Source organism: Anoplolepis gracilipes, chromosome 7, assembly GCF_047496725.1.
Source record: "Anoplolepis gracilipes chromosome 7, ASM4749672v1, whole genome shotgun sequence".
NCBI classification, from domain to species: domain Eukaryota; kingdom Metazoa; phylum Arthropoda; class Insecta; order Hymenoptera; family Formicidae; genus Anoplolepis; species Anoplolepis gracilipes.
The window spans coordinates 3,645,915-3,669,663 of record NC_132976.1 but is presented as its reverse complement, the minus strand read 5'-3'; the positions used below and the strand labels follow the sequence as shown (position 1 = coordinate 3,669,663).

The 23,749-nt window shown below is 36.3% G+C and overlaps 3 protein-coding genes across 10 annotated transcripts in view; 1 reads left to right on the top strand and 2 right to left on the bottom strand.

The window, feature by feature from the left end:
- Nucleotides 1-944: 944 nt before the first annotated feature.
- LOC140667770 (uncharacterized) lies at nucleotides 945-9,084 on the bottom strand. Of its 4 annotated transcripts, none has more exons than XM_072896001.1 (15): nucleotides 8,955-9,084; nucleotides 7,892-8,075; nucleotides 7,606-7,810; nucleotides 7,334-7,530; nucleotides 7,015-7,243; nucleotides 6,783-6,939; nucleotides 6,458-6,689; nucleotides 5,568-6,306; nucleotides 4,526-5,439; nucleotides 4,263-4,441; nucleotides 3,618-4,076; nucleotides 3,336-3,511; nucleotides 3,002-3,249; nucleotides 2,341-2,604; nucleotides 945-2,228 (listed from the first exon to the last, which is right to left on the bottom strand). In XM_072896001.1, the coding sequence occupies exons 2-15, from the start codon at nucleotides 8,029-8,031 to the stop codon at nucleotides 2,054-2,056; spliced, it is 4,314 nt and encodes a 1,437-aa protein (XP_072752102.1). In that variant the 5' UTR covers nucleotides 8,032-8,075; nucleotides 8,955-9,084; the 3' UTR covers nucleotides 945-2,053. The 4 variants fall into 4 exon arrangements, with proteins under 4 accessions (XP_072752102.1, XP_072752100.1, XP_072752101.1 ...); XM_072895999.1 differs by lacking the exon at nucleotides 8,955-9,084 and adding an exon at nucleotides 8,714-8,844; XM_072896000.1 differs by lacking the exon at nucleotides 8,955-9,084 and adding an exon at nucleotides 8,189-8,638.
- On the top strand, nucleotides 8,973-15,243 carry Pex6 (peroxisomal biogenesis factor 6). 2 transcript variants are annotated; one of them, XM_072896007.1, is made up of 7 exons: nucleotides 8,973-9,111; nucleotides 10,055-10,580; nucleotides 10,770-11,195; nucleotides 11,431-11,657; nucleotides 11,737-12,139; nucleotides 12,407-12,706; nucleotides 12,808-15,243. In XM_072896007.1, exons 2-7 carry the CDS (start codon nucleotides 10,124-10,126, stop codon nucleotides 13,407-13,409), a joined length of 2,415 nt encoding a protein of 804 aa, XP_072752108.1. In that variant the 5' UTR covers nucleotides 8,973-9,111; nucleotides 10,055-10,123; the 3' UTR covers nucleotides 13,410-15,243. The 2 variants fall into 2 exon arrangements, with proteins under 2 accessions (XP_072752108.1, XP_072752107.1); XM_072896006.1 differs by having other exon boundaries at nucleotides 9,023-9,159.
- Nucleotides 15,244-15,331: 88 nt separating this feature from the next.
- Nucleotides 15,332-23,749, bottom strand: part of Cbl (E3 ubiquitin-protein ligase CBL) — a 30,836-nt gene continuing 22,418 nt past the window's right edge. The window contains exons 3-8 of one of the 4 annotated variants that reach the window (XM_072896008.1): nucleotides 23,417-23,689; nucleotides 23,116-23,335; nucleotides 22,082-22,246; nucleotides 17,866-18,142; nucleotides 16,670-17,335; nucleotides 15,332-16,211 (exon numbers count right to left, since the gene is read on the bottom strand). In XM_072896008.1, coding sequence (XP_072752109.1) covers nucleotides 16,674-17,335; nucleotides 17,866-18,142; nucleotides 22,082-22,246; nucleotides 23,116-23,335; nucleotides 23,417-23,689 — 1,597 coding nt within the window. In that variant the 3' untranslated portion in view covers nucleotides 15,332-16,211; nucleotides 16,670-16,673. Of the gene's footprint in view, nucleotides 16,212-16,669; nucleotides 17,336-17,865; nucleotides 18,143-18,393; nucleotides 19,579-22,081; nucleotides 22,247-23,115; nucleotides 23,336-23,416; nucleotides 23,690-23,749 lie in introns of those variants that run through there. The other 3 variants (XM_072896009.1, XR_012047072.1, XM_072896011.1) reach the window with 3 other exon arrangements.

Below are 23,749 nucleotides of genomic sequence, written 5' to 3'. Positions count from 1 at the left end.
GAAAATATTATATAAATTAATTAAAAAAATATTTGGCATAATGCAAAAAGTAATAATGATAATCTGTGTTTGCTTGCAAAATCAACACTGATTCTTTTATTAAAGAGAACATTATATTAATAATAATTTTTCGAATAACAGGGATTTTTGTATAATACCTGAAATTTTTGCAATATTTTATATATATAATATTTTTGTAAATCTTTTCCTTTATATATATATATATAGTAGCACCAAATGTAACGGTCAGACTTTGTGATCTTATAGAAAATATAATTCTAAAGAAAAAATTTCAAAAATGCTTCCTTAAAAAGTTATTTTCAAAAATAAAAAATGTGATTTTAGAAGAATTTTTGAGCACTAACTTTTAAAAGAAACATTTTGGATTCTTGTTTATAGAAAACTTTTTATTCAGAATTAAATTTTTTATCAGATCATTTTAAAGGCTGGCTGGAACGTTATGAAAAGCTATGACTATGATATAAGATTAGTTTTTTTATATTTTTGAGCGTTAATTTTTTAAGAAAACATTTTTATACTCATTTTATTTTCAGAATTAAATTTCCTATAAGATCACAAAGTCTGGCATTTACATTACATTTAACACCACCTGGTATTTATATATTATATATTATATATATATACAAAGTTATATGAATGTATGATTTTAATAAGGTTACAGATATAGATTACAATATAACATACATTTTTTTTTGCAATCAAAGATAAATCAGAATATCCGTTCTTGATGTTATTGATTTTAATAAATGTATTTTACAATGTCTCAACTGTATTTTTTTTTTTTTATCTTAAAGCTTTGTACGGGATCTTATCTGAAAGTTGTTTTCGTGTTGCATTAAAGTAAGAGATAAGGCATATTCTCATAAATTCAAACAAGAACGATAGGTTGTCGATTATATATATATGATTTAACATGTCCTATATAGTGGTATATGGTAAATACATAATTTTTATTCATAATTTATTCATATTTTTTGGACAACCTAAAGTCCTTGAGTATCTTTATAAAATCTATGATTGGAACACACAAATTGGAAATTCCCATTGATCGTGTCTTATTTACGCGCGCATATATTTATATATATATATATATATAATCTAACTTATAAAAACTATAATACATAAAAGGCCTGTTTAGTGGACATTCGAAAACAAGCCTGCACATATTCAGATTAAAAAAATTGGTATCACTTTAGACTTTTGATAATACATAATCCATTGTAATTATTATTGGTTTAATAATTTTACATATAATTAAAAGTGAATGAGGTGGAAGAAAGGAAGATTCGTCTAGGATAAACAGTTAATAATATCGTTTATCCAATATATTTCCGTACATTGTGGAAAGAATATATGAAAACGAAACGGATTCGCTTCGACATTGCAACAGAATCAATTTAGCTTGAAAGTTCAAAATTTGTTGAAATATACAAGAATTATATATATATATATTTTTTTTTAATTATCTATACAAGGTACTCACAAACAAATATGTTTTCTTCGTACATACGTCCTTTCGCATGTCATTCTATCTTGCAAATTGAATGAGCCAAATACTACATCACATTATACCTATATTGTACTATTCATTTTTACAGACTCGACTTTTTTCTTTTTTTTTTTGTAAAATTTGCATTGAGTCGTATTATACAAGTATTATGTAGCAAACTCATACAATGTTGTGAGAGATAACAAGATACATTTCCAAAAAATTCTTCTGTCATATAAATCTTCACATACCTCGTAAATTTCCGAAACATTTGTGAAGGGTTGTCAAACTCTCTTTACAACAGTGGTCCTTAATAACGTTGATTATGTGCAAGCAACACGAATATCGATAAAGCCTCCACGAAGCAGGCCGCAAAGTGCATTTCGTGTGTATGTGTTATAACTGTGTAGATACATATATTTATCACTGTAATATTAACTTTTTTATAATAAATAGCATAATAACATTAATGTCTCTTATTACACATTGGTTCTTTACTAAATATGTGCACACAATAGTACATATCATCAGATAGAGCAAGCGTTATCGTTTGTTAAGGATGTTGACGAAAGTCCGAAATCTCGCTTGCGCCTCCGACATCTGCGCTAGCGTTTCCTCCATCATATTTCTCAATTTTGCCAAATTAGGCATCTTTTCGCAAGACTCGACATTTAATAGTTCTGTGAAAAATTGTTCCCACGCAGCCTTTTTAGCGTACCTGTAATAAGGAAAAAAAAAGAAGTCAATTTTTTAAATTCTTGAGAATAATGTGTGATTCAACTAATTACACAATATGATTATACTTGTTCATGCATTTATTATTTATATACCTTGGTAATTTCGAAGCAATAAACCAACGACCGCCTACGTTAGATACTTTCATATAATTGCCAAATAGCAAACAATGACTGGTCGCTGCTAGACAATATAAATCAGTCTGATATGTCCACGGTCTTCCGGTTTGCATCTCGATACAAGTGAAGTCTTCCGTTTTTATGACTTGCGTGAACGTTGTATTTTCCGGTAATAGTTTCATATCTATACTGCATCCAAAATCTATCAACTGTATTGTTGGCCTTACATCTTGCGTAGGTCTATCAATAATGATTATAAAAACATTAAGAACAACTTATAAATGTACATAACTAAAAAGATAAATCTTGCAATATTAATTATTTATGTATTTATATTCTATTTGAAAAACAGTCTCTCTCTTTATTCTTATATATATATATATATATTTTACTATTAAGTAATGAAATTCTTTTCTTTAACAAAATATACTATCTCATGATATAGATTTTTAAGATATTTTAAAAGATATAATTATTAGTATTGTTTTAGTATTATTCTTAACAATTCCTATATCTTGCATAAATTTAAATTGAATATTGAAAATTACAATTACATATCATGAACGCGTATTAGATAGTCAATAACTGTGTAGTTTATATCTAATAAAAAAAAAAATAATAATAAAGTAATACTAACAGTCGCATTACTAAAAAATTATCTGGCTTTATGTCCCCATGTATGATTTGGCAATTATGTAAGTACTCCACGATTTGAAGCATTTCGATTGTGAAGAAAATAGCTACAGGCTCCATCAGAGGCTTGCCAGTGGCGATTTTTATCTGATTCGTCACTGATAATAATGTTCCAAACTTGGAAAATTCTGAAACTAGTACACTTCCATTGTTGGCCACATATGCCATTGTTACATCCATAAAACCGCGTAACTGAAAGAATATATTAACATGTATAGAAGAAAAAAATAATTAAAATATAAGTGCATTGATGAATAAAAGAAATGCATATCTGTTACCATGTGTGGATTTGTAAGACGCGCTTTTATCTCTCGTACGATATAATATTCCCAGACCCAAGCGGGTCTTTGCGTTTTAAGAGCAACGGTTTCGCCTGTTTGTAAATTGACTGCTTTAAAAACTGTTCCATACATTCCTTTCCCAAGGCACTTTTCCAAATCATACGCTTCTGTGCCTGCACAATCGTAAAGACGGCAAGTATGAGAAAAGGAAAGTTGTTTGCAAATATATTTCAATATGACGCACAAAAATCTTTAAATCATGATATAAAAGATGAATACCGAGCGTAATCATGGTAGAAGGCACGAGTTTATTTAAATTGGTATCTATTTTTGTATATCCATCTGCATGTTGAGGTTGTGGAAACTTAATTTTCTTCAATAGGCCTGTTATTAAATTCTTGTCAAATGGGTTTATATCTTTCGAAGGGAGCTCAAAAGACACCTCCTCCTCGTCCTCTTCCTCCTCTTCTTCCTCCTCCTCTATTTGTTCCATAGGTTCGTGTTCCTCGCACTCCATGGTATCGATCTTTACCTCTGACTTTTCCTCTTCGTTATTAAATTGTAAATTTATAGACTTTCTCAAATCGCAATTGTTCTGTATCTCAGATGTTATCTGATCAACATTTCGTTGTACTGTGCGCGGACTTTGAGCATGTACAGCTTGAATTTGCGCACGCAATTTTTGCTCATAAGGCTGATTCGTAGACAGCAAGGCTTCGTTTGATTCCTCCTCTACAACTTTATAAACAATAAATCTTTATTTTTCTTCAAAAGGAATAACTCGTATAGAATAAGATATTTAATGACTATTGTTCAAATTCAGAAAAGAAAACGGATTTTTCAAAATGTATATGTGTTAAATACAATCATAAATAATAAAAGATGTGTGCTTATTATTAAATATAATAAAGATATTATATGTACTTGTGTCCACAGATTGTTCTTTAATAGGAGCCATATCTTCTCTCGTTAATCCAAAAGTCAATCCAGTAGTTTTAGTAGTATAATTCGTGCTACCTGAACTGCTTGAAACGTATTCCCGTGTGGACTCCAATATTACACTCAATTTATCATCGCCTTCCACATTAGGTGATTCCGCAATTCTATTCAACATAAGTAAAGTTCAAACTATAAATATTTTTCAATATACACCTGTAAAAAAATGTCTGAAACAGATTGATACGTACGGTTGGATAGTATTCTGACTTGAAAATTGTATATCATCTTTCATTCTGTAGGATGGCTTGAAATGATTGGTCATTGGCGTAGAACTTGTTAAGTGCGTGTTAAAGGCTTCCGTATAACATGTTTCGTTAATAGTTGAAAGAGGAGTTATACCTAGACTTTCGTCGATATAAAGATTATTCTCGTCTAATTTGGGTACCATATTTTCTTCAAGCGGACCGTTATAATCCACGACAATAGCATTCTCTTTGTCTTCCGCACTCTCAAGATATTTGATATCTTTACGATTCATCCCAGGCGACTTGATGTATGGTAACTCGGGTGGCATTCTGTACGGCTTGCTCGTTTCAATGTCGGGATCGTTATACGGCGAGAAATGTAATTGTTTCTGTGGCTCTATACTCTGTTGTAGCATAGTTGGAGCTTCCATTGATGGCGGATATTGTTGATATCCGATGTCAGTAGGTAACATGTTTCCATAAACAGGATGCTGAATATGCTGCATATGTTGATGCATATGCTGAGGCTGCTGAGAATGCAAAATATGTTGATTGTGCGGAGACTGATGATGATTGTGCGGAGACTGATGGTGTTGATTGTGCGGAGACTGATGATGTTGATTGTGCGGAGACTGATGATGTTGATTGTGTGAAGACTGATGATGTTGATTGTGTGAAGACTGATGATGTTGATTGTGCGGAGACTGATGATGATGAATGTGTGGAGACTGAGGATGATGATGTGACATTTGACTGTGAGGCGCTTGCAAATGCTGCGGATGAGAGAGAGACTGATGATGCACAGGGTGCATTTGCTGATGCGATGGAATCATTTGGTGCTGTTGCTGCTGATGATGTTGCGGATGATGCTGTCGAGGATGGTGTTGGGACTGTTGCGCTTGATGCTCATGATGTTGCTGCAATCAATAAGATTTTATTGCTTTAGAGGTTCAAATTTAAATATTACTTTAAATTTATATATTATCCGACATACATATATTTTGTGCAGAAAAATAGAGCATTACTTTATGAATGTTTTCTATACCTGCATCTGATAATGATAACTGTTTTGCAGACTGTGATTTGCATATCCAGCATGTTGTTCTTGACCCGAATAACTATGATGCTGTGCATAACTTTGATGATTCTCTTGATCGTTATAAACTTGCATGTTGTATCCCTGATGATGAGGCTTATTACTAGACATCGCGTGTTGTGTCATAGAGCTATCCATGTGTATATCGAACGGCATCTTGTTTCTTGAATCTACTATTCTAGGTGCCACGGGATGGCTACGATAGCGCATGGTCGTGTCTGGGGATTGCCACAGACTCTGCACGACCGAAATAGCTTCCTTCGTGTTTACGGTAAGACTCTGTCCGAGCAAGTGCTCTTCGGCATCGGCGGCCAAGGACGAAGTATGATGATGCATAAACTGGTTCGACGATTGCAATTTCCGCTGCGCTAATTCCGCTTCTATTCGCTGTGCCTCAAGTCTCTCAGCTTCTAACCTTTCCAATTCTCTCCGTTCCGCTTCCTGACGTTGAGTTTCTAAAACCTGATTCTCAACTTCATACTGTTGTCTCTGCAATTCCTGTTGCTCGGCCTGAAGTCTTTGTCTGCTGATCTCAGCCTCTCTTCTCTGCTGATTAAGCTTCTGCTCCTCTATTTCTTGTAAGTGATACATGTTCTCGTAATTGTTCAACTGAGATTGAGATTCACCATCCGTCTCGCGTAAACAAGCCATCGACATTTCATGTTTATTCTCCAAAAGTTGGGCTCCTCTGTATTAAAAAATCGTTATATTATATATGATTATCATATGCATTAATTAACGATATACTACATAAAATGTATGATAATAATAATAGCGTATATTTTTTTAAGATAGATACACATACATTAAATGATTTTTTTGTTCTTTTTTTACTATACCTTTCGAAATAAAGTTGCGCTCTAATTTCCTCCATACTACGATCGACATTATCAGCATAGACTAACTCTTTGGGATAATGTTGTTTCTGTACAATATTTGGATCTACTATATCTGCTACATATACCGGCACCCTTATATCATCATGACATTTACTACCATCACAAAAAGCTATATGATTTGGGAATAATTTAATTTTTTCCATGTCAACATCCTCACTTTGATCTTCATGAACTAGAAACGTAAAGAAGCAAATTTTGATGAAATTATTAACTTTCTTAACTTAATAATTTACTCTAGTTTGGTCTACTTTATTCTCATCCTTACTCTTAAAACCCGTTTTTACAGTCGGAGCTATTAATGGCCCTCTCTTGTGTCCACTATTCCATGGTCCAGGTTTGATGGTATTCTCTTTATGTACTGAATCCTCTATAGGCACATGATCCAGTATGCTAGAGCCTTTCATCTCTCCAGGTGTGTCATCCTATTTACATATTTTATTACATAAATTATTTTTAAAACAAATTATATTATACTATTATAGATAGATAGGTCTCACTTGATATATTGGTATTTTAGAATTGGGCTTTGCATTAGAGGCTGAAATTTGAGGTACAACGCCAGGATAGTAATCGCGTACGCGATGACCCGTTCGTATGCTACCGACTCTTTTACCGGCCCTTATCGCTCTTAATGAACTGAAAGCCTGTCGTTGTTCGAACAACAAAACATCATTTTTTTCTTCGATTCGACCGAGCGTCTTGCGTGCCACGGCAAATTGAAAATTTCTATGGAAAACATATAAAGTTTTACTATCCATTATATCCATAAAATTATTTAAAAAAAAAATAAATAAAATAAAACAAAACAATACATACTGATGAGCGTGACTCAATTCCTCATATGGTTCTGCATGAGCAGACAGTCCCATTAAGTAAACTTCGTCAGCTCGTTTATCATCCTCGATCTGCTCCAATTCGAAAGCCCAGGCCCTGTACATGTCTGCCACTCTAGTTCCAATACCATTGTTATGCAGCAACTGATATAATTCTAATGGATTCTTCTGCATACTTATCTAAGAGTGAAGCTAGCGTTAATATACACAGCTCTCTGTACAATTATACTTACATATAAAATATGTATTACTCACATAATTAATCCATAAACGTATATATCTACGATCTTGATGATACTTGGTCTCTTTCTCGAATGTCCCTAGACATTGCTGCAACAATCTTCCGATTTGGGCTTCGTGCCCATTTTTTGGATAGCTCTGCTCCACCCAGAGAATATATTCGTACCAATTCTCCAGTGGATCATCCCCTTCGTAATTCTTAACCGCATCCTCGTAGATTCTAAATAAAAATGTATACAGATATACATAGTTAAAAAATTGTACTTAAAATAAATATTTAACACTTTTCCAGGACACTTACTGCTTTTCCTGCAGCAACAATTGCTGCGCGTCCGCGTCCTCCTGCGCTCTCAATGCGGTCCCGAGTTGCACGGCATTCCGTCCGTACCTTAACGGCTGGATATTTTCCTTGCAGAGCGCAATCACCGTCGCGGGATCCATCACCACTGACTCTGTCGTTTATCGCTCAGAGACTTCCTTATACACTGACAAAACAACAAAAAGTTCGACAATTAACGCAAACAGTAGCAGAGAATATTCAGCGGCATCCCAATTGATCATACGATTGTACACGTATAAAAATGTAAACATCCTTTACTTTACGACTGTCAAGTTAGAGGACCGCATATGTACATGATACGAGCGAGAGAATGTTATTGCGGCGATTGCGTGGACACGTATTTCTCGGGGGATCGCCGGGATTACCCGGTCGCGACATCAATTTCCTCGAATTCCCTTCGCGAGGCAAGTATCGTATAAAGTAGACCGAGTCCCGAGTCGCACACTCGAGTCGAGAACCAACCAGACTCTCAGACTCCCATCGCGCGTCGTCAACACCCTCGCTTACCGCAGCTTCGCATAATAATACAACAGTACGCCCCCCGCGCGTTCGTAGAACCGGACCTTTAAATTCCGGAACTGATATATACGTTGCCGAGAAAAACTGCAATAAAGGACGCTATCGGGGCGCGCGGATTAGGTTAGGGTTAGCCTCGCGCATTAACGGCCGCCACCAACGGTTTTAACTGTCTCCTCTCCACTACACATGCTGTGTAGCGCACGCACGCACACACCACACACCACACACACACATACACGTAAGCACAATGATAAGTAGGTGTACCCGTCCGTAGGTTACCCGGAATATCGCGTCGCGTCGCCCCGCGTCACCGCCGGCAAGTGGCGGAATCTCGATCGAGCCCCTTGCGGATCGATTACGTGTCAGATCCAGAGCGCGAGATCAACCGTCAGTTGGCAGTTGGCCGCGCGAAGCAGCCGCGAATTGTTAATGTTCACCGTGACGTCACCGACGTCGCGCCTCGCGAGCGGCGAGCCTGGCTATTTTCCAGCCGCTCGAAATTTACCGATAGGCACACAGCTGTTGCGCCCGAAGGGGCCCGTTCGCGTGATCTCCCTCGAGGACGACTCTCTCTCCCACGCGCCGCTACTGTTCCTATAGTAACCTCGGCCGAAGATTGGTGCCGAAATTGGGTACATTGTTCAGTGACTCTCAACCGAATGGTAAACGAAAGCGATGGCGCATTTTCGTATTTTTTGAATTCCGCCAACGTACGTTCAAAATCTCTCTGTCACTATTTATTCCGTTAAACACGCATTTCTGATAAAACATCGAAACAGCCCAAAGATTTACTCCATAATTACTCCACAGAGTTTTCTCGAGTTCTACTTTCAAAACTCTCTCTCTCTCTTCTCTCTCCCCCTCTCTCTCTCCTTGTCTCTCTCTCTCTCTCTCTCTCTCTCTCTCTCTCTCTTATCGTGACTACGATTAAAAGTAACCTCTAACACGCGATGATTCGAAAGATTACGAAGCTAAATGGCGTATATATGTGTAGGTGCTTTTAAAAAAAGAATTGTTATTTTAGGTTGTTCTAATTGTTTAAAATTATTTGTTTTATTATTATTTAAAATGAATTGAAATGGAATAAATTTAAAATTAAAGTAATTATTTTATTTAAAATTATTTTTATATCCAATAAATGGAGAAAATAGAACAAATCTTTATAGAAGTACAACATGCTACTTTTGCATATTTGAAATAAAATTCCTTGAGCGAAATACTATTTAAATTTCCGCGTCAATAACCATGAATCGCGAAAGTATAGGGAAGAAATTGCAGAGGATCTGGCGCGAAATGAAGATTAATATAAAATGTAAAAAGCTATAAAAATTGAATTTATTATACGCATTTTTTCGAGAATATGAAAAATATTATAAAATGCATGTTCTTTCGCTTTAATCTGATACCCAAACAAAACCTCGACATTACGTAAAGATTATTGAATTATTAAAAGAAAACAATATTTTTGAAAATATTAATACTATGTAATTTTTATTAATACTGTAATAATTTATAGTTTTATACTATTAATAATTTTTTTAGTATTAATATTATTAATAATTTTTTAATATTATAATTTTCAATTTCTTTTCTCTTTAATCTCAGGTCCGATGTATTTTATCAACATATGAAAAGTGACTGTGTAAAGCTAATATAAAGGATTCAGTATAAATTATGTATAACACACGTGGGAGAATGCTGTCTACACTACTGCTTCACAAAAAGATCATAAGAGGAATAACCAGCATTTTGATGCGAAAAGATCCGCGTTACGTGCTGAGCTACGCTTTCCTGGAGTATCTATATTGTAGATTGCAAAGAATGTTTAAACAAAATCTTCGCTGGATTACGTTGCCAGATGTAGTTTTTAAATGCATGCTAAACGATCTAGAAGATATACAAAGTAAATACATTGACTTCGATTCCTGTGCGTTAGCAAATACACGACTTTCAAAGAAATCGCCAAGTTCCTGGTTTCACATATGTTCGATGACTTCATTGACAAGATATAAATTAATGATCGTATCCGTATCTGATGCTGATGAAAATACTATCCTAATCTCCGAAACAATGCGACATAATTTGCAAAACGCTCTTGGCTCTGAACAGTTGGACAAATCGTGTTTTATATGTAAGTATTTATCAGATCGTATTTTTAATTTTATACATATATATATATATTTTTTAAATATATATAAAATTATATTTAAAATATAAAATCGTATAATTTTCCCTCACGATTTTTAAGATTACGTCGTAACCGATTATTGAATATTATCGAATTTTGCTAATATTAAAAAATAAAAAATTTATTTTTTAGTGCCATTGAAAGATGACGTAGTTGAATTTGCGAGCGAGGCGAGAATATCCTTAATCGCCAATCCGTATGCTTGCGCTACCAAAATGGTGGATGTCATGTTGGAGAATTATTTTTCACGTCCTCGATATTTACGTGTAAATGATGTATTTAAGATCGACGCGAGAGAATATGCGCAAGATCGACTTTACTCGTCAGGATCACCGGCGATTTGCACGATGTATTTTACAGTTAAATCCTTGAAAGTAAATCACCATGGATGCAACGATAATATTAACGGCTGTTATGTCGTGCGTGGAGAGTCAACACTCATCCAAGAGTCGCGGGTTCACGATTATATCCCGCGGAAACATGTTTCTACATTTCCATCAGCTTTGACAGAACCTTTGGAACATTTAATATTCTGCCTCACACCGTTCCTAAAGAAGAGTAAGAAATAATTAACACTTTTTTATAGGAGATTGATAGAATAAATAATACTGTAATCGCTCTGGTATTAGCGTTTTCGAGTGAAACAGATTTAATTTCATCACTCTGAGAGCGATTAAATTCAGTTTGCCATGAACAAAAAATTACATCTTGTTTGATGCTATTTTGAGAGTTGAAGCACAAAAATTTAATTAATAAAAAACGCTATATTTTTTAATTCTCTTAATCGTTTCAGATGTACAATTGTCCATAAGACCGGTGTTCCTCGTAAAAGGACCGAGAGGCTGCGGCAAACGCGAATTGGTTCGAATCGCGTCCGCGGAAATGGGATTGAACTTCCTCAGCGTTGACTTTGCGGAGGTGCAAACTCTAACGGCGGCGCAAACTGAGGCTAAACTTCGCATGACATTACATAACGCACAACAATGCGTGCCATGCATATTGTATTTGAATAATATTCAAGTGTGTAAGAGACGACAGTTCATCGTCAAATTAGTTTGCACTTTTTTATTATCGTAGTTTAATTGCTGTAATTTCATAGATATTCGGCAAGACTGCCGAGGGCCAAAAGGACGAGAGGATTATATCCGCTTTTTCGGCAGAGATCGCAACATTATACGCTGATAAACATCGAAGATTTCCTCTGATCATCGTAGCCGCCTCGGACGAGACTGATCTACCCGCGGAATTGCAACGAATATTTATCGAGACGATTCACGTCAGGCATTTGAATCAGAATAAACGGGCGGAATTGATGTCTTGGTTGCTATCCGAGAGGAATCTAACGACCACCGCGGATCTATCGAAAGTCTCTGGTCTTTGCTCAGACTTCAGATTCGCGGATTTGGTGGCATTGACGTTACATGCGACTAAATTTCGATGCAAATCAGAAATACCGTCCGATTCTAAAACTTTGACACAAATAGATTTCGATCGAGCTTATGGTATAATTGCTTTGTAATTAAATTAGCAAGATTAAAAAATATTCAAGTACAAATATTAAGAAGTGTCACAAGACGTGAAAGACGTTCTTTAGTAAATTTTCTCAAATTATACAATATATTTGATTTATCTTCTAAATTGAGTGTTAAATTTTGTTAAATATATTTTGCATAATAATTCATTCATTCATTCGCAACCGCATATTAATCTTGCTAAGATAGACAAAATCTCACGTTTTTCTTTTACTACAACCTTAAATGTATTTTCAGAATATATGCAGTCCATGTATTCTGATATTAAAGGTGCCCCACGTGTGCCGGAAGTTCGCTGGGATGATATAGGCGGTTTGGCGGAATTGAAGCACGAAATTATTCGTAGAATTCAATTGCCATTGTTGAACGCCTACGGATTTGGACAATCCGGATTACTGTTATACGGTCCACCCGGCACTGGGAAGACTCTTCTCGCCAAAGCTGTAGCGACGGAATACCAATTACATTTTTTATCCATCAAAGGTCCGGAGGTGTTGAACATGTATGTCGGCCAGAGCGAGAAGAACGTAAGACAAAGTACGTCATCTAGAAGAAGAAAGCCATTTTGTAATAAACAAAGAATTATTTACTCTCTAAGAGCAAGATAACGCAAAGCTACTCTTATTATTGTCTCGCAGTTTTCGAGCGTGCGCGTTCCGCGGCCCCCTGTATCGTCTTCTTCGACGAGCTAGATTCATTGGCACCCAATCGTGGCAGAAGCGGCGACAGCGGCGGTGTAATGGACCGCGTGGTCTCTCAATTACTCGCCGAGATGGATGGCCTCGACGAATCCGGCGGCATATTCATCATAGGGGCCACGAACAGGCCCGATCTCATAGATCCCGCGCTTCTTCGACCCGGAAGATTTGATAAGATGCTCTATGTCGGCATTCATTCCGACCACGCGTCCAAGCTCGGTGTTTTACAGGCACAGACGCGGAAATTCAAATTATGGAATAACGGACGAGACCTGAAACGGGTCGTAGACCAATTGCCCGACAACGTCACCGGTGCCGACTTATATTCCGTTTCTTCCAACGCCTGGCTGAACGCTGTACGCGAAGTTGTCGCAAAGTATCAGGAAAGCAAAAAGGGTTTTTCTGAAGAAGATACGATTAAGGATAGTATTGTCGTGGAACTGCAACATTTTTCGGACGCTATTCGCGACCTGGTACCGTCCGTTAGCGACGAAGAGATAGAGAGATATAACAGAATGCGAACAGAACTGTCATCATTGTAATTCTAGAAAATTGTCTTGAGATATGATATCTCTATTAAGAATCTTAAACAGTTATGATGAGTAATATCATAATCCGAGCTGATTGTCCACGATGATAGACTTTTCTTACTGTTTTGATCTCATTTCTCGTGCCAAAGTTTATAATTAGTTAAATATAATCAATCGATATATTATGTACATGTATTTCTCAAGTGGTTCATCCTTCATGATAGGGATAAAGATACAATCTAAGTGTAATAAAATAACGTGCACGATATTATAAACGACATGTTATTTTATTTCGAGAAGTATGTAAAATAATTTGTACAGCGAATAATTAAAATGAAGGAGGAATCAATCTCTACATTCTTCATCTTCGATTATCGTATCGTCGATTTATATTATTCTGCGCGTATTGTGCCCAATTATACATTATCCTTCCGTCCATTTCTTAAAGGCATCGAAGTGCCTTGAACGATCCTGATCCATTATACACAGTACACAGCGACCAGAATATACAATGTAGAAAAATAGGACAGCTAAATTCGCGGATCCGTCGAGTTCGCGGGTGAAGGGTGCTGAAATATTCTTTCAGAAGGTGGCGGTTGACGCGTTAGGTGCATAATAATAGGAATAGCGAATAAAATTGGGATGTATCTCTATATCTATTTCGGATTCTCTCAGAACACTGATTTTTGCTTGAATTTGCGTAGGATAAATTGCGATCCGTTTTTTTTTTTTTTTTTTTTTTTCGCTTTAACAGCACGGCGTTTCGTCAACGCACGCGTATCTTTCTCTCTTTCGCAGAAAGAAAGAAATTCAACGAGAGCGAGAAATCTAAATATCATATCTAAATATATTAGTTATGTTACACGACGATTCGTCATCTCATTTGTGTATGTATATGTGTTTAAAACGCATTAAAGCGGATTAAGCACGCTGTTCAGACGATATCATAGATCGTGTATATACCTTTGGTAATCGCGAGGTAGTAATCAACTTCCAGATCTGCCTGTTCTTTCGTAGGGCAAAACGGTTCGGTGCATTATGATTGAGCGTCTACTGCAAAAGACATAAATTAATGTAAAGCGCGTTGATACGTTTCGGTGTATGTATGTAATCAATACGTGTATGTTACTTTCGATTCGACATTACTAACATTCAACGAATTTTTATTCATCATTCAACCAAGTGCGTCTCTCTAGTTGGATGATTATCATCTGTATTATTTCTATTGTTTATTATTTTCAGTTGCATTCTATCGTTACAACCATGTACGATGATAAACGCTATCCATACACGCTCGTCGAAACACTGATTCACACATTGCACCAAAAGTCATCGTAAAGCTAAAGTAGATTTTTTTTTTTTGATATTCGGTCATTTTTCCGCGTGCGACGATTTCATCTTCTTCTCTAAGTCAAAATACTTATAGTGTGATGTAAAGCCGTGTATTTACGCGCGCGAACATAATATCACATTCGATAAAAAATAGGCTCATTTCTCTAAGTGCGCATAAGTTGTCAGGTGCGAGCCGAAAAATGAAAAAAACGTCGCGCGGACTCAGATCTAGAAGGTGCCAAATCTTACAAAGGTGCGTGCCCTAACTAGGCTATATCGTGTCTCGGAGATAATCTCTCGGTTATATAGTCTCTCTGAGAAATTAGGATCATCAAAAATTATCAGAGTGTTAATCAACAATTTTATACTCCTGAATCGTTACTTTGTTACTCACTTTTTATCGTCTCCGAGGTATATCTCTTCTTGCGCGTTGTATTTGACTAAGCAACGCTAATGTGGAGGACATTACATAATGTACATTAAATAGTGATATACATACATACATACATACATACATACATACATATATATATATAATATATATATATATATATATATATATATATATATATATATATATATATATATATATATAATAACTATCTCTAGAGTTGGATGAGAACGTTATATGTATATGCATAGAGTAGGGATTACAAAATTAGATGCCAGGCATTTTTCTAAACGTACTTTCGGTCAGTACTATCGTCATACATGTATATACTCGTGAGCAAGGAGTGTCTAGCGAATCGATGCTCCATAGAATATATGTATCTTAAACGGATAGGTGAAACGGATCGTATTGCCTTCGTAAGTGGTGTGTAATTTCTAAACACGTCGGAATGACACGATATCAGACCTGCGTGTTCGTTGTTTATCCTTTCGTGAGATACGCTTATATATTACAAAATGTGGAAAACGAACGACCGAGAGGAGACCTTCTTCGAGGAGCGCTTCCCGATGTACGTTATGTTAGAAGCGAGTTCTCTTTGCGAATTAATGTACAGTTAATCCTTATCCTTAAGTAATATCGAGGAACGAAATATAGTGACTACGCCAGTGAGAGGTACTAGATTAGGAAAATATGTAAGGACACACTAGCATTACTGCACTCGCTAAATATGGCTATTTCGTGAAGGAAATACTTCGGCAGCCGCAAATCGCCTTTTGGTCGGTCGTCGCCTATATTTACATCTGTCGCGCGAACGACGGTTTTTGCATCTCGATGACATTTGGAGCCTCGTCCGTTTGTATTTTTGCAAAAGGGGGTTCCACTTCTCAACGTGCTCCGTTTGTGCATGTGTTTCTGTCATTTGTTTTAAAGTGTAAAACGACAGCGTATCGTCGAGTCCTCGTAATCGACGTAGCGAGAACGCTTGATGAAGTATCCACATCAGAGGTGGGACTTGTACGAGTCTGCGCGTGCTCCCTGTCAAAAGTATCGTCTGGCGGGTAAGGCCGGTCATGAGACCTCGGTGTCCGATCCTGCGATTAGATTAATCATGTGTGTAAATACAATGATGAAGATTGTCTTAATGTTATAACATTACTTAAACAATTGAAATGCTTTGTGCATGACAAGCGCCAAGGATGACTCAAGTTACAGTCATTGTAACCGAGATAACACGAGTTCTAATGAATGAAGCACTTACTGTGCTTATTCAGCATATGATTGCGAGTTGAGATAACCGAAGGTACTTCTTTAAAGTGTACTCTTCAACTTGAAGGAAATTATATGACAAAACTATTTATTTTTACGTTTCATATCTTTGACTAATTATTATTCGATATTTTCTGCTGAGTAAATTTTTTAAATTTTAATTCGAATATTAAATTCAATTTTTTAAAGCAATTTTAATCATGTAAATATGTAAATACATATATGTCATTCTAAGCGCTTTGTATTTTCCAGCAAATTCGAGATATTATATATCGATCTGTACCTGGTCAGGAAGACTTTGTGGCAAACTCGTGTAATATGTCGCATGCCATCTCAAGATCATTCCTGGTGATGCCGAGCGCCCTGATCACGGCGTCCTGCGCGAAACCGAGCGCCGTCAGTCTCGTGATGTGTTCGACGTTGACGTTCTCGTACGCCGCCGATTCCGGAGACTTGATCATTGGACCACAACCACCCCCGCCGCCTCCCGGGTCGTCCCTCGCCATCATCAAGGCCCTTAGACCGGCGGCCCTGCTCGCCGTCAGGTTCTTAACTACCTGGTGACTCGGACCGCAGATGACAAATGTGTTCTCGTAGTGATGATCCTGACGGATACCAACCGCCTCCTTGCCAGCGGCGGTCTTTGGCGGTCGTGGCGCCGATAAGGGCGGCGGCACCGGTGGTACTGGATTACTACTGGGCCCTTGACTCGTCGTCGTGGTCGTCGTCGTCGAACCGGTCGCGCTGACGCGACAAGCCTTCTCCGGCAACGTCGGCGGCGGCTGCGGTTGCCGCTGCGGTGTGCTCGCGTGATTTCCGTGAGGACGACGTGCCCCATGGGTCCTCGTCACCGCCGTCGACGGCGGTATCGGCGGGATAGGCGGCACCGGCGACGGCGAAGAGGCGCGATGCAGCATGTCGTACCTCGCCTCCGTGTTCACTGCAAGCACTGTGAAAATTTTGGAACCTGGACATCGGAACACATACGCTTATCTCTGCGTATGCAAAGTCATTACGATTTATTACATTTACTCCAGTAAATTAAATGAGACGCTCCCTTCATAAAACAATATGTAATAAGTGCTATTTATAACTTTTTTCTATATTATAATATATGTATATTATAAAAAAATATGTAATCTGTATATTATAAAAATCTTAAATTCTTATAATTATAAATAAAATATAATTTTATAAATAGAGACAATATATTACAATAATACATTATAATGTAATAAATTATAAATAACAATGATAATATAATTATAAATTGAAGCTATCCTTTAATAAAATTTTTTACGTTCGTAAAAAATATGCTTCAATCAAAACATTGAATCATCGCAATAAAACGCGATAAAAACCACGGATTGATTTGTACATTTTTTTTATAGAATAATTAATTCGTTTCTTGTATGATCCATTACACGATATACTTATGCAAATTGAAAACAATTCTCGAGACTCTGTTCTTCTACATACCTTTGTTATTTTGTTGAGTGTTGTCGGTGTAGTTTAATATGACCGTGACCGCCGACGGCGGCGGCGGGGCATTTTCTTTCGGCACCGTCAAATGACGACCGTTCCTGAGATGATTGTTCGGCGTAGGCGACGGCGAAGGTCTTCTAGGCGGTAACGGCGGACTCGGGACGATTCTTCGCGGCGGCACCGGCGAATTCGTGGGACTGGAATCGTCCTCCTCGTCCGAGTCGTCGCATATGATGAGACCGCAGTTGCCGTTGCACAGCTCCATTATGTCCTAAAACATCGGCGATGGGAAAAGAACGGGTTAACGCTGAATTCCGTCGTGCAACGAGAAAATACTTACTTTTTTTTTTTTTTTTTTTTTTTTATTTTTTTTTTTTTTTTTGCGCAAAGGCCGAATCATGTAAATCGACGACCCTAATTATGTACTTCTATCGTAAATGGAATCTAAATTCGTTATACGATAATGAATAAGAATGAATTGAGATAATTGCATATATATATATTTTTTTTTTTATGCAAACTAATTAGTATTGTTCAAGGTAAAGAAATTTAGATCTTTTCAATATCGACACAAAAAATAATCAAAAAATTACGCAGTTTTGTATAAGACAGAATAAAATTACGCATGGAATTAATTTCATGTCGAAGGAAAAAAAACAGAGAGGCTTTAAAATAATGAATGAAATCAATCAGAGGGGACACGCAGACTGGGATTTATAATTATTTTCATAAGCACTGGGTGCTTTTAAAATCTTTTTTTTTTATCGTAATGATGTTATCTCTACCTCTCAGATCATTTATTTTATAGTACTATACATAAAGTTTTTTTTAGCAATATGTGTGTGTTAAACATATTTTATTCTAAATAAAAATTCACAATATATAAGGAAAGCGTAATAATCGCGATCACACAAATTTCACAAAAAGTAATAACTATCTTTATTTTATGTTTCCAATAAAAAAAAAAGACGAATATTCTTTACAAAGTTATTTTTTGCGGTTAAATTGTTTTTACTGTCTCAAAAAAAATTTGCGTAGATTACGATTGAGATAAAATATTCATGATGATTAAATATGATTTATCAGAGAGAATTTAATCGCAAGTTTCTCAAAATTATGACGCGATAGGGAAATTTAAAAATCGAAATTTTTCTCGTGTATGGAAAAAAGTTATTTTTTATCAGTGTGTAATTAACGGAATGGCAGGTATGATTGAAATAAATCAGAATCGTATTTCATATTTTAGTGACAAGAGATATCGTTTGTACGGCGTGTCATCATCGTCATCCGAGATGGAAAAATCTCTGCAAAGAGAGAGAAAAAGAGAAAGAGAGAGAGAGAGAGAGAGAGAGAGAGAGAGAGAGAGAGAGAGAGAGAGAAATACACGTCGCACTTTAAAAAAGTGGAAATTGTCAAAGGGTGTGCCGGTTGATCTTCTTTCATCCTTTCGTGAATTGAACGTGACATTATTAATTATCGCCACGTGATTAGAATAAATATAATGAGCGTAATTACAAAGCGCAAAAGCGTAAAAACAGATGGTCATAATGCATGTTGTTGCCACTTACCTGCGATTTGCATGTGCGATGCTACCCCCTCTTCCCGGACAGGACATTTATATTACCGATTAGTTTTTTGGATCATGCAGCGGGTAGAGAGCAATGTGACCCCAGTATGTGCGGAGAGAGATAACGTTATGAAATAAAACTAAAACGATCATGCGAACGATTATAATAATAATAATAATAATAATAATAATAATAATAATAATAATAATAATAATAATTAATATTAATAATAATAATAAAGATTCTCGTTTCGAGAGACAACTCCCCGGGAGTTTGCTACTCCGGAGGAGAGCCAACGAGAGGGATATCGTGCGTATGCAAATACACACAATGTGCACAAAAGTAACTCGAACGTGTAATAATGATAATACCATTTTTATTTGTAAAAAAAATTATTCTCAAGTCCCTAGTATTTTACAATGAATAGCAGATTACTACTCTCGACGGTCGTAGACGCTAGAGTTACGTTTATTACGAAAAATTGGTCCGGAGCTACGCAATCAGTGTGAAAGAGAGAGAAAGAGAGAGAGAAAGAGAGAGAGAAAGAGAGAGAGAGAGAGAGAGAAAGAGCGCCTCTTCGTCAAATCGCTAATTAATTAACTAAACGCGAATTACACTAAATTGAATTGAATAACGATCCGTAATAAAGTAAGGAAAAATCCTTCACGTAAAATTTACGGAGGATCAAATTGACAATCCGACCGACATCGAATCGTGCTAAGTTTTTTTTATTTTTTTTTTCTTTTTTTTTTTAATCGAGATTGCATACATAAATTTTTTTAGTTGCATGCAATATACAACGCGTACGAAAAGGTGCCTTTAGTTTAGTTTCTTGCGTTAAACGTACGTTATAATGAACCACAGCATCGGACGCGATAGCACAGGAAATCCTCTGGACTTTTATCTTTTTTCGATACAAAAAAGTACGTATACGGAATAAATAATAAATTAATATTTTAATGTAAGAAAATAATTAACGCTGGAAACGACGGTCTCCGTGTATTAATGGTGACGTTTTTTAACGTGACGTTACATTCGTGCCTACCGCCAGCAGGTACACAATACATTTGAACGCGAGTAATACATAATGATGGTGTGAACGATGGCTCCTTCCTCGAAAGTTCGTCGTTGATGTTACTTTACTTCATCTCATCGCATATATTCCTCTTTCTTATCGTGAACGCTTAAAAGCTACATTTAGGATCTTAATAATACGGAACATTTATGCGTACTCTCCTTTTCCTTTCAATCAAACAATTATTCCTTATCACAATACTTGGAGAAGTGTGATAGCAAATGTTCAAAAATTTCACTAATCATTGCACAATCATGAGAGAAATAATGTGAACGATTCAATGTGCAATTCAAATGCAATTGAATCGTCGACAGTTGACGATAATATAATAAATTACGCGCATAATATCTAAAATTTGTATGTAAGTTGCAGAAGATAATTTCGTGACATTTAATCGTTCTTAATTTATGGAAAATCTCAAATTATGCTCATCTGTCTCGTACTATATCGAAAATTACAAATGCACTATTTCAATGATGCAACATATTAAAAAATTTTTTTGCTCGAAATCGTAGGATTCTCCATCCTCTTTCTCTCTGTGCTTTATATATATATATATATATATATATATATATATATATATATATATATATATATATAAATTTAATTATAAGCCACACGCTATTTCATATCATCGTCTAAGAATCACATACAATCGTATGCACAAATAATATGTACAAATATTCTCAGGCACCAACATTCTTTCGTATGCACATACTTGAAAAAAAGAGCGCTTTTAAACGCATATGCACATGCATTATGAATCTCGTGAGCCAAAAAAGATTTTTGCGGCGTCAGTAAGTGAATGTAATGAACCCGCTTTGTGGCTGGATGCGAACCCATATATTATGCCTAATACATTTCTCCGTAAATTTACATTAAAACGTTATAGAAACACGGTCTAAATCTCTCGATACGATAATGCCTTATCAAATATCTCTATATCAGATATTGTATATAATTGCTCGGAAGCTATGGCTGCGTATGCGTAAAAGTTGTAATGATGTACAGCGGTATAATGGGCCAGCGTACAATAGAGCCGCCTCGTAGCTTCCAATGAGGGTGTGAGAAAAGCGTGTCTTACCTGAGCGCGAGGCCCCGCGTAATTGATGAAATTTGTAAATTATGCGGCGTACAAAACGAATCTGAAAACGAGTGTTAGTTGCGAGAATGCGCGATAGATAAGGCTGATCGATCGAGCAATCGCTATCCGTATATCTTGCGAACACGTAAAAAAGAAAAAAAAATGAAGACAACAAACTCTATAGAAACACTATACTGTAGACACCGTGTAATTCCTGCGCAATTTGGTCCCTTTCGATCTCGGAATAGATCAACGTAAGTAACTTCTCCGGTATCATATAAATGTCTGAAACTACTATTGCGTACCTGCCACAAGATGTACAATGTACAATCATGACGATAAATTCTACGAAAATGACACGTGGCACGTGTATACGATCGCGAGTTCTCGTGTGAAATGTATGAGGCATTCTCGAGAATGAGAGCGATGTTATACATAGAACACATTTAATAATGAAGGTAGATGCTATTCCTAGTCGGATACCTCGGTGTCGGGGTCGAGATCCCGCGTGGGAGTCGATGCATTACTGGCGGACGCCGAGTGTGCTCCAGGTCGATGCGTTCTTCGCGGGTCGAACGGATCTACGACGATCTGCTCGGTGCCCTTAATCTCAGCTCGGCAAAACGGACAACCCTGTCCCTCAGAATCCTGCAAGCAGCCAATTAAATGTTCATTAACTGTTAATGCATGTCTATCCATCTATCTCGCTCTCTCTCTCTCTCTCTTATTTCTTTTATTATATATTCTCATATGAGAGAATATTGAATATAAATAAATACAGAATGTCTATTCAAATCTTGTAAAAAAATATCCTGATTTTCCAAATATTTTTGTTCAAAATTCCAGATAAAGAAAATATTTATCAAATTTTTTTAATACAATTTTCTAAAATAAATTTTTTTTATTGCACGCGTTTTCTAATGCTTTTCACTCATAGGAAGAAAAAACACAAAACCACTTATGTTTCAAGTGCTACATTTGTACTGAAAAAAACTGAATAGCTTTCGTTAAGATAAATTTATAATTTCTATAACATTTTCATTTTTTATCATTAAAAATTAAAATAAAGAATATATACTGCATTTAATATTTTGTTAAGATATTGGAATGTATGTATTAATAGAGATATATATTTACAATTTACAATATAAGAGCAAAATTATGAAAAAAAGAATTTTTTTAAATTCCTCGAGTCCCAATGAAAATTCCTTAATTTCTCCAGATATAAAAAACATTACTTGCAAATTCCAGGTTTTTCATGTTTTATCAAAAAGTCTATATCCTGTAATAGCAAAATAATTGTTTAACAAGCGGAAGATTTAATTTTTCCTTCATGTTACATAAATTGAAGAAAATTTGAGCTTAATGTAAATCCTATCGTGAGATTTAAAACAATCATAAATAAAAATGAAAAAAAAAACTAATCTCACGTTAACGAAATCAAGTTATTACAGACACATACATTGTCATGATCGCTAAGCCTACAAAATGACGACACGATGAGATTATATTACTACCTGCCAAGCTGTAAGGCATGGAGTGCAAAGAAGATGCCCGCACGGTTCTATCCTTACATCCTTATCGTGCTCGGCGCAGATCTTACACAGTTGGAATGTGCTACCCATCTCGCAGTACAATTCGTACTGTTCCGCAGTAACTTTTATATGCTCCTCCGGCGTTGGTTGCACCGCCCATGTCAAATCCGGATTTATATTTCGGCCGTCCGGGTATAAGTAGCTGAAAATCGAATCTTTTAATTATTATTTGTACTTTTGGAGAAATCTTTACTGATTTCTGATTGACATAAGATATACTCACAAGCCTTCCCGGTAGCCGTCTAACAACGCCTGACACAGACTCTTATTATGCGGTATAGTTTGAAGAATATCACCATCAGAAGTGACGTAACCGATTGCCCACTGTCCCAGCCTCGTGCAACTTAATCGAAATACATAACTCCCGGGCTTGGTAATGCAATATTTCTGCAAACGTGCCTTCACTTCGTCGTACGTGAGGAAAGCCACGTAACCAGGATGCGTCACAGCCAGAATCTTCCAGTTGCGTAGGAGGGTCGACCATGGTTGGAACAACCTTGAAAGTCACAACGTATAAGGGTAGTGCAAACTATCCCCAACAATAATAAATTGCGTG

Excerpts from the sequence above, each read along its gene's own strand:
- LOC140667770 (XM_072896001.1), bottom strand. The coding sequence starts at position 8,031 with ATGGATCCCGCGACGGTGATTGCGCTCTGCAAGGAAAATATCCAGCCG. Across the intron at positions 7,811-7,891 it reads TTGTTGCTGCAGGAAAAGCA|AATCTACGAGGATGCGGTTA; the intron begins GTAAGTGTCCTG and ends ATTTTTATTTAG. Across the intron at positions 3,512-3,617 it reads TTCTACCATGATTACGCTCG|GCACAGAAGCGTATGATTTG; the intron begins GTATTCATCTTT and ends ACGATTGTGCAG.
- Pex6 (XM_072896007.1), top strand. The coding sequence starts at position 10,124 with ATGTATAACACACGTGGGAGAATGCTGTCTACACTACTGCTTCACAAA. Across the intron at positions 11,658-11,736 it reads TGTATTTGAATAATATTCAA|ATATTCGGCAAGACTGCCGA; the intron begins GTGTGTAAGAGA and ends GTAATTTCATAG. Across the intron at positions 12,707-12,807 it reads CGAGAAGAACGTAAGACAAA|TTTTCGAGCGTGCGCGTTCC; the intron begins GTACGTCATCTA and ends ATTGTCTCGCAG.